Source organism: Pimephales promelas, chromosome 16, assembly GCF_988280905.1.
Source record: "Pimephales promelas chromosome 16, fPimPro1.hap1.1, whole genome shotgun sequence".
Taxonomy (NCBI): domain Eukaryota; kingdom Metazoa; phylum Chordata; class Actinopteri; order Cypriniformes; family Leuciscidae; genus Pimephales; species Pimephales promelas.
The window spans coordinates 9455859-9467127 of NC_142784.1; the positions used below are offsets into that span (position 1 = coordinate 9455859).

The window sequence follows — 11269 nt, forward strand, 5'->3', positions numbered from 1 at the left end:
TTGTTAAGTTCCCTTCGAAAGGGAACCCATTTTCAAGATTTTATCCAATCCGTTATCCAAAATCCGAGTGGATTACATTTGAAAAACTGGGCCCTGAATCTATAATTCGTTCCCTGCCAATAGTTTTGGCAGAAGGCTAAGTGAAGTTTCATATCTTTGAGCGCTGAATTTGTATATTTGACTGACTGAATTGTTTCTTTATGTTATTAAAGCTTTAATGTAACTTATATCTTTTTGTACCTTTTACTTGTACTTTTATAATGGCTATTATTGATAAACTGAAATTCAACAAAACGAGATAGTTTTGTCATTTTTTTATTTTATTACAAGATCATCTGTAATGTTTTTTATTGCAACATTTGTACCAATGCGATATATGCAATATATTACATTTTGCCTGGAATATGTTTAATATTTCAAAATTAAACGAAAAGAGACAGGATTGTGTTATATATTTCGTTTTGTTATAAATATAACGTTACATGCAGTGAGTATAATTAGCTATGCGTTTCCTGAACCAGATTTGTGTGCTTTATAATGTTTAAAATGTATTGCAATGAAATCGAAAAGAAGCAGAGTGGTGTTTTATAACATATTTCGTTTTATTGTTGCCTAAAATGTACATAAATCAGAGATAACCAGAGTAGCAGAGCGAGCTGAGTGGCGACTTCAAGAACGCGCTGTTCCATTAGCAGAATTAACGTTACTGGACTCGTGTCCTCGGGATCATTCTCCTGAGTCGGACTTTGTGTTGGCTACTTGGTATTGAGAAACGCCTAATGCCATCGCTTGTTTCTTGTGACAAACATGCCAAGAAGCAAGAACAAGATCTGCTGTCTGTCATCCATTGTTGTTTACTATGTCGCTTTCTTCGCGCGAAAATGACATCGATCGCTTCTTTCCAGCAAACACCACGCCTATCAAGTAGGTAGGTAGGTAGGTAGGTAGTTTATTTATATAGCACAATTAAATACAATTTACATTGTCCAATGTGCTTTACAATATTAATAAATATCATACAAGACTGACAGCAAAACAGCAACAAAAGTTCAGGATTACATTTAAATAGACTACTGCAAGATAAGTGCTGGGTACTGTTGGCGGTGGAAACGCAAGCGGGATCATTAGTGTACCAACCCGACCTGTACTGTACTGTACTGTACCCCTCAGTGGAAACGAGCCATTATTGACCGTCTGAATGAAATAAAAACATGGATGTCATCTAACTTACTCAAACTAAACAGCAGCAAAACAGAGCTATTGGTTGTGGCTCCCAAGCCGCTACTCTCGAGGGTAGGTGGTCTACTCCTCAAAGTGGATGGTTGCTCAATCTCTCCTTCCACGGAAGTCCGCAACCTTGGTGTCATCTTGGACTCCACCCTCTCCTTTCAGTCACACATCAAACTTATTACTAAAGCTGCCTTCTACCACCTCAAAAACATTTCCAGACTTCGACCATCACTCTCAGACTCTGAGGCTGAGTCACTCATTCACGCCTTCATCACCTCTCACTTGGACTACTGTAAAGTTGTCCTGTATAGGAAGGAATTCTGGAAAGCCTACAATATGTCGAGAACTCGGCTGCCAGGGTTCTAACTCACACTAGGTCTTGGCAGCACATTACACCAATCCTCATCCAACTACACTGGCTCCCAGTCAAATTCCGAATCACCTACAAAATCCTGCTCCTCACATATAAATCTCTTCATGCCACTGCCCCCCGGTATCTACTGGACCTTCTCCATCCCTATATATTCACGGAACCTGCGGTCCATTGACAAGGGCCTGCTCTCTGTCCCCCACACCAGACTGTGGACTTTTGGGGACAGAGCCTTCAGCATAGCAGCCCCCACTCTCTGGAATTCCATTCCCGCAGACATCCGAAATGCTCCCTCTCTGGATATTTTCATGGCGGAGCAGGCTGAGGGCGTGACCAGGGCGGAGCAGGCTGAGAGCATTGCTAGGGCGGAGCAGGCTGAGAGTGTTGCCAGAGCGGAGCAGGCTGACAGGGTTGCCAGGATGGTGAAGACCCCTCAGGCGGCCACGGCGGTGAAGACCCTTCAGGCGGCCACGGCGGTGAAAACCCTTCAGGCGACCACGGCGGTGAAGACCCTTCAGGCGGCCACGGCGTCGAAGACCCTTTAGGCGGCCGTGGCTGGGCCATAGGGCCCCCCCAAAAGAATATTTGGGGTAAATCCCCAGATTAGGGGCAGCTTGGTCCCCAACAGTCTCTGGCGGAGCTGTCTCGGCAGGACGAGACTCTGGCGGGGCTGTCTCAGCGGGACGAGACTCTGGCTGGGCAGTCTTGGCGGGACGAGACTCTGGCTGGGCGGTCTCGGCGGGACGAGACTCTGGCTGGGTGGTCTCGGCAGGAAGGGGCGGTTTCTGGCGTTGGAGTGGGGCTGGTGACGTCAACGACAGTGTAGGATGATCCGCAGGATACCAGCACCCACTCCACAAATTGGGCAAAGCTTCCTTGAGGTGGTTCCCCAGACAACTGCGCTAGAGTGGTGTTTTTCAGTCCAACACGTAGAAACGTGCAGAGGTAGTCATCTGGGAAACTGGTATGAGGTACCAAATCCAGGAAAACCTCCAGGTGTTCCTCAAGAGAGCTGTTTCCCTGCTCAAGGCACATTAGTCTTACTGCAGGGAAATCCATGTTTGGTCGGTTCTTCTGTCACGGTTTAGTGTGGAATGAAAACAGCTGAGGCTGACGCAAAGCTCCAATACAAAACATTTACTCAAAATCTTCAAACAGGTACAAGGAAGACTGGCAGAAGATTACACACACTATCCATGAAACATAATCAAGAACCGACAAGCACAGACTGAAACAGAGAGAACTAACAAAAACACTAACAAGGTGACGACAGGTGACACAGATGATCAGGACGATGAACAGGTGGATGATTGAGGGAGTGAGTTCAGGTGTGGAGACAAGAGGATGCTGGAAAGTGTAGTGAAGATGACGAAGACTGTGACACATGGATACTTGGAAGCGATACATAATTCTGTATTATTATACGCACAACCGGCGCTGCGTCATAGAATGTCTCTGAATAGGTTCACGCCCACTTTTGGGGTAAAACAAACTAGACTCCCCATAGACTTCAATACAAAATAACAGCAAAAAACAACGTCCGTACACAGCTGACAGGCGTAAATAACGTAAGAAATCACTTATATAAATAAAACATGTCAAGTAATATGTCCACCCTGCCTGCCATAGAGCGTGAAAGCTACATACACAAACTTAATTTGGCCAATTTAAAAACACGTCCCTTTATTCTCCCAGCGTCAAATTGGTGTAACAACCCCACCCAGTGGCCAGCGGTGTCTTACCCGGACATTAATTATACCTCATCGAGTCACCAGGTAAGCCCCTAAATGATTTTATTTCGTTTTTTAAAGTAAAAAACCTTAATGTATATATTATGAATTTATGATGATCATGATGGCAGGTAGCCTGGGCTAGTTGATTACGGGCATAAAAAAAAATTATCTTTCACGCTCTATGGCAGGCAGGGTGGACATATAATTACTTGACATGTTTTATATAAGTGATTTCTTAAGTTATTTACGCCTGTCGGCTGTGTACGGACGTTGGTTTTTGCCGTTATTTTGTATTGAAGTCTATGGGGAGTCTAGTATGTTTCCCCCAAAAGAGGGCAGGGACAAAATTGACAGTTAAGTTCCCGGATGTGCCGGTTGTGCGTATACATTTTTTAAGCCATACAAGTAATTTGTTTAGGTGCACATATATATTCAAACGTGCACACCTATAGACTAAACACATAATACACATGTGCAGGCCGCCAGCGTTTTCACAGGTTTGCATTTTTTAAGCTTGGGCAGATACATATGACCATCAGGGGGAGCACTCAAGCACACAATTTGAATACTACCTAAGCTAGACGGAACAGAAATGGGACTGATGTATACTCAAATATATAACTTTATTAAACACTAGACACAACAATATACTGGTTGGCAACGAGTGCAAGCAAATGTTACCCGTAGGTAACGGTGAACGAAATTCTACAATAAATAGGGCTGCACGATTTGGGCCAAAATGATAATCACGATTATTTTGATCAATATTGAGATCACAATTAATTATCACGATTATTTGTTGATTTTAACCAAAACTAATTTTATTGTCACATAGGCTAATTATAACTGCTTTCACATCCATTTTGTGCTACATTCCTGGTAATGTACAACTATGTGCATTAAAATATAACAGGTGCTCTCATTCACCAAAATTCAGTGCATCTCTTTAAAGAATAAAGAAAAATAAAGAAAACAATAAATAAAATGTAGCAAAACTTCAACAGGGCACTATTTTACATTGTGTAAATATATTTTAGGAAGCAAAATATAAACTTGCTTTGTACCTGCATAATGGATGTGAATAAAACGCGCAAAATATACAATCAATAAAAAACAAATATTCCATAACAGAATGTAACCAAATTAGAACATGTCAAGGCAGAACTATGCATGGAAGTTCGATGAATGGATGAAATTCAGAGTCATTGTTATTTGACACTTAAGAAATGTAGCCTAAAATGTGTCAGTGATTAGTTGTGAAATCTTACTGCATACATTTAATCTATTTAATCCTCCATATGAAAGTTTATGTGGTTGAATTATTTAAATTTATTAAACAATAGTTCAAAACAAGGTGTTTGTAGCCTATTAGCCTAATGATTATTGGAGTCCATTAATCGAACTTTCATGCCTCCTATATAGTAATTATATATTACTATGTAGTATGTATGTACCAATTTACTAATTCAATTTACTAATGCTCACACTCGGTCTCTCACACGCACTGTCACTCAGTCTCAGACACAACCGGTATCTCTCGCTTGCTGTCACTCCGTGTCGCTCGCACGCAGACATACTCGAGGTGTTTCTCAATGTCAAGGAAGGATCCTTGGAAGCCGGAATTTTGAGGATGCTATCCTTCGCGCACTTTTGAGCGTGCTTGGACACACTCGGAGAGGAGACACTAGGAGAACTTGCACAATCAGTAGCTGACTAAATACCTTTTGGCCCCATTGTATATACATATTTATTAATTTTTCAAAGCTTACATCTTGGAACCTATTTCAAGGTTTGCGTTCTCGAGCCACCGTGCAGTGTTTTCTGCTAGAAAGGTGTCGTGTTAGCGACCCCTAAGTTGATAACTATCTTTGCAACAGAAGCGAATCAGTCAAAACTGGAAAATAACTTTATTCTAGAGCTGTTGTTCAGCCAAAACAATCTCTGTTACTTTAATTTCCTATTATCACTGTAAATCTCCTTCGAAACAATCTGTATTGTTAAAAACGCTATATAAATTAAGTTGATTTGACTTGACATACTGCATGTTCAGATGTTCATAAAACAAAATATCTGGGGGGCATGAAAACTTTGTGAAAATGATGAAAAATGCTGGTGAGGAAAGAGTTAATTAATATTTGCAGTGCAAATGCCCTAATTTATTTGTTTCTAGTGAAATTAAACTTCAGAGGCCACAACAGGCCTCCTGAGACGTGTTAGATACTATAAAAACACTATGCACTGGTGACTCTACAGTCAAACTAAATCAGAACACAAGTAGAGTTCATTACCTGCATTGCAATTTTAAATGAAGATGCAAGTGTGGTCATTTCAGAGTATTTAAAGGTATTTCTAAAAACTTTTATAATTCTTAGACTGTGTTGAATTATTACTGTGTATTCATTTAATTGAATTATATTATTAAGTTACTTTAATTGTATAACATTACTTACAGTTAAGGTCACATTACACAGTATAAGACGCTGTGGCTAAACATTCTAAGCTGAATGTTTGTTTGTGTATTTATTTATGGTCTAAAAACACAAATTTTGTTTGCTCTATTTTTCAGGTCAATTAAAGTTGTCCTTGTGTAAGGAAAATGGAAAATGGAACATATTTTTACTTTATGTTGTTTGAAAATCTTGGGTGCAAAAAATATGCTTTCTTCACTTTGGGGTTTATTTTTTACTGTGCTGTCATATTCTTAAATGTTCTTATTATTTTTGTAATATTTCTGGACAAGACATTGCACCAGCCCATGTACATTTTGATGTCATGTTTGTCCATCAATTCTCTATATGGTACAGCTGGCTTTTTCCCCAGGTTATTGACAGACCTGCTCTATGATACACACAAAATCTCCTTTGAAGCATGTCTCATACAAAGTTTTGTCATTTACTCATATGCAGCTTTTGAGCTTACAATGTTGATGCTAATGGCATTTGATAGGTTTGTTGCAATCAGTAAACCTTTGCATTACAACAATATAATTACCAAACGGTTTCTAACTTTTCTAATAGTTATAGCATGTCTTTATCCAATTACCTTTGTTGGAATTGGTGCTCTTTTAACTGCAAGGTTGACAATCTGTGGTAACAACTTGCTAAAGGTGTACTGCCACAACTATGAAATTGTCAAACTCTCATGTACGAACATTACTATTAATAATATTTACGGCCTAATTTTTATGATCACAACGATGTTTATCCCTTTGGGTTTTATTTTTTATACATATGTCAGAATTATTTTAATTTGTCAAAGAAACACACGAGAGTTCAGGAACAAAGCATATAAAACATGTATTCCACACATGGTGATCCTTTTAAATTACTCTATTGCTATTTTTTGTGACATGACTTTGAGTCGATTTATGAATGGAGAACTTCCTATAGCGCTGACTGTTGTCCTTTCACTTGAATTTATTGTAATACCACCCTTTGTAAACCCTATTGTTTATGGTCTAAACTTTCCTGATATCCGCAAACAAATCCGACGTGTAATAAAAGCCTCAAAATAGACGGCTTTATTTCTGTTGTACCAAAACAAGTTAGACTTTTTTTTTTCAGATAATTGTTCATTCAAGCTGTCACTCGCCTTTTAGTTTTAAATGCACTAAATGTGACCATTTTCACCTCTGTGAATTGTCTATACAGATTTCCTTTAAATTACCTCCTCAATTAATACATGTTTGTGAAAAATTGTATAAGGGTGTCAGAAACACAATCAGAGCATAACTTTCTTAACTGAAAGAATGAAGGTGTCAATCTGTATTGTATTCTCAGATTAATAACTTAATATTTAGAATATAAGATACTACACATACTTTTAAATGCAATTAGTGTTTTATAATTGTATTATCTGTTTACAAAACATATTTGTCTATTTTTTTAACTGGTGTATAATTTTAATATTTTGTCCTGCATGTAAAGTATTATACTATCAGACTGAACCTGACTTTTTTAAGGATTCAGAAATCCGTTTTTAAAGGTACAACCAATATCTGTCTACATACTTTATATCAAATAAATACAACTCGTGTTAAAAAAACTGTTATATCCATTGTCAATAGAAAAAAAAAGTGTTTCCACACTATATAATAACAACACTATTTTGTTCTAACCAGCTTGCAAAGACTAAGCCAGAAAAGCAAAAAAGAAAGCAGGAAAGCAGGCTTAGATTTTGCTGGTTATTGATAATCTTTATAATATCTGTCACCTCTGGCTTGCTTGGGGACACCAAATATTTAACAATAGTATTAATCTCCCTGCATTGACACCATTGTATGTTATAGAGATGGGACGGTATGAAAATTTCATATCACGATTATAGTGTCCAAAATAATCGTGATTATCAATATTATCACGGTTTTTGTTAAAAATTTGTGAATGTGCTCAAAAAGAACTGATGCTCACACTGAAAACATTTCATTTCATTTTATAATTGAAAATCAACAAACAACAAATAAAACAAGTCTCTCTATCCAGTTTTTTAAGCAAGATTCTATTCTATGGCATCTTTATAATGCCTGTCGTCAATAGCAACGCATTATTACACAGCGCACATCCATAACATTCACAACGGACGCGCGCTCTTGTTTCATTCAAATACAACTTGCCGTCTTGCGTCTCCGGTTTTTGATTGTATTGCAAAAATGAAATTAGAGTTGATTTATTTTTTACATAGTTTGATAATATTGGTGTGATATATCTTGTCTGGACGATTGTTTTACAAAATGAATTCATAAACAGGTAAGATTTAAAACATTAGCTAATCTCATTATCAATTCAATATGTCCCCGTAATTATGTGGTAAAAATAAAATCGGTTTAATACGTGATGTATCTATACTTTACTATCCCTTAAAATATCGCTCTTAATAATAGTCTTGTTTGAAGTTGTTCGTTCGTCTTTGGCTCAAAGCCACTTGCTACAAACTTTTGTTCGCGGAAGCTTGACGTCTATTTCAAGTGAGTGACATAAAATGTTTCAACTCAAAACAACATTTCGTGCCCAATTGTTTCCCAGACGTAGTTTTGGTATTGAGGTCAAAGTTAAAGGCCATGGTGCAGGTTAAACACTACTGTCGATTAATGGGTACATGATAAAGCAGTTAAGATATGTATATGAAGTTAGAAATATCTCAAAAATGGTGTTAAAGTCCCGTTTTTGTAGTTTTTGTTTAGTGACGGTTATTTTTCACGCGACTCGGCGATGACGTCACATGAGGCAGACGCAGCTGCAGGCTGCAGGCAGCGGCGCGCTTCAGAATCGGTTCACAGTAAAGTCTGATGGTTCAAAGCCGAGGAGATCGATGTTCTCGTCAGGGCTGTAAAAGAAAGAGAAGTGACATTGGGGATGGGACAAACCCACCCATATTAGCTTCGGTTATGCATATCAATTTGGGCAAATGTGTACCCAGACAGCAAACTGACATTGAATCAACGTGGAAACGACGTCTCTCATGACATTGAAACAACGTTGATTTTGCTCATCGAATTAACGTTGAACCAACGTCAGACGCGGCATTCTTCAAAGCTAAATGAAAATCGAAAATTGGTTTGCTTTCATAACGTTGAAACAACGCGTTGATTTCAAGTTGATTTTCCGTTAGTTTTGAAAGAATGACGCATCTGACGTTGGTTCAACGTTAATTCGATGAGCAAAACAATGTCAGATCAACGTTGTTTCGATGTCATATTTCCACGTTGATTCAATGTCAGTTTGCTATCTGGGTATGCTTTATGCCTATTTTTCCTATCGTCATCATGAACACAACAATGATTTCCCTCGTGTTTAAATAGTTTTCCTTATAATAATGCATCATTTGTAAAAAGTAAAATGCATCTGTGTAAATGAGAGAATCATCTACTATGTGTATGCACGTTGTTCACTCTGTATCTGCAAGCATGCGGATAAAATAGCATCTGAAAGTACACGCAACGCGCCACTGACTTTAGACTTGGTTAGGGTGACCAACAGTCCTGTTTTACCAGGACATTTTCTGTTTTCACGTCCTGTCCTGGCTGTTTTTATTTTATTTTTTTAATTATGAAAATGTCCTGGTTTTCAAAAAACTTCTGGGAAAGATCAGATGGGCAAACAAGCATGAGGAAGAAAAACAGGATAAGAAGGAAGAAAACTAGATACATTTTGTTAGTTCGTTTTTGTAAGTTTGTGAGAGCTAATTTTGTTACATTTGGAGGTATTTATTTTAGTTATTTCTTAATTATATATTTATTTTTCTAATACAGAAGAGACATTTCATTCATTCAAACCTAAAATAATTATATATTTATTTTTCTAATACAGAAGAGACATTTCATTCATTCAAACCTGTAATAAAACAGGCTCTGAGAAGCCTATCTGAATTTGTGTCTTGTAATATAACAATTTTCTATCCATACAGAGGAGGCAGGCTACTTTAAATATACTGATACAGATGTAACGTGTACATATCCAGCATTCTGGATATGAGGCATAATGCCTGAATCCATTTGTGCTACACATAGCATACTCACACTTCATGCAAGATAATGGTCCCCTTCAAACCAGCACGCATGAGTATGTTCATGAACAACAGCTATAGGTGACAGGAGATGTGTTGCATACACAATAAACATGAATCAGAGACGTTTCCAACCTACTTACAGAGTTTAAAACTTAAGAATCTTTCCTACTTATCCCTAGGCAATACCAGTACAGTGCATACAGACAGGCTATACGCTGGGCTTATGGTGTTTTAAGCAAGAGCAGAAGAAGCCTCTCGTGTGGTTTCAACCATCAGACAACAATTCCAAAGTCGTGACCAGACCTATCAGGGCTTTCAATCGCCTCGTTTGGATGAAAATTAATTTAAAAATATAATTGCTTATTCTGTTGTCATCACCCAATTGCCCTCAAAATGTTATAAAGTACACAGAACACATGAATTTTTATAAGAATAAAACAGTTTATTGGCATTGCTTGTAATGGTTACTAAACATTTTCTGAACAAGGACAAAGATTACTGAACAAAGACACAGGTTTTAAGTAAACAACTCTATACAAAAAATCTTTAGCCTGTAATAGTGTAGTCCAGAGAGCCATAGAGAGAGAGAGAGTTACGACACTCCCATAGACCGCCATAGGAACTCTGGAATGAGGAACTAACGCGTGTCGTGGAGCTGGTAAATTAATGAAATTACTGTATTGTTTTACTTTTACACACATTAGCCGACCTCTCGTGAATCTAGTCAGTACATTTTATGTAGCCAGTTTTAGTTAATGCTTATTGGAAGATAATGCATTAATTGCAGCAAGCTATAGCTTACATGACCAACTCTTCATTAAAGTTAGCTAACTTATGGTAACCTGAAGTATATATTATTTATAATATATATTCACGTATGTATGTAGGCCTATGCATATATACACACATAACCCTAACCCATTTAAATAAATGAATTGTGTGTGTGTGTGTGTGTGTGTATATATATATATATATACACACACACACACACACACACACAATTAATATATTATGTTTATGGGTTAAGGTTAGTTATGTGTGATTCAAATATACATGTGTACTGTACATCAAATACATGTATTTGTATGTGTTTTCTGATATGGTTTAGTCCATGATTAGGGTAGGAAGAAGGGGCACATTAGCCATGCTGAAATTAATCCCGTTAACAGTTATGGATCATTAACTATCTCTCCGGTTTCATTTTATGTTAATAAAGTTTATTTTTACCGAACATTACTGCAAATTTGTACATGCACACTTATATTTTATGTTGGTTGTAATTCTGAACAGACCGCCTCTCCAGACCGCTTTGCGTGATCACGAAGGTAGGGTAATGGCTGAATCGGAATTTATAAACAAGATCACGGGAATAATAGCCTAAGAAAAAAAAGTAATGATTTTGTGCAAAGTAAAACCAAAGCAACAGCACACA

General features: G+C 37.7%; 1 protein-coding gene across 1 annotated transcript; it reads left to right on the forward strand.

Annotated features, from left to right (window-relative positions):
• The first annotated feature begins 5929 nt into the window (after positions 1 to 5929).
• Positions 5930 to 6847, forward strand: LOC120470607 (olfactory receptor 51E2-like). The gene has a single exon (XM_039660186.2). The coding sequence runs from the start codon at positions 5930 to 5932 to the stop codon at positions 6845 to 6847; it is 918 nt and encodes a 305-aa protein (XP_039516120.2).
• Positions 6848 to 11269: the final 4422 nt, after the last annotated feature.

What these genes read in the sequence shown, in the direction of transcription:
- LOC120470607 (XM_039660186.2), top strand. Translation starts at nt 5,930, where the DNA reads ATGGAAAATGGAACATATTTTTACTTTATGTTGTTTGAAAATCTTGGG.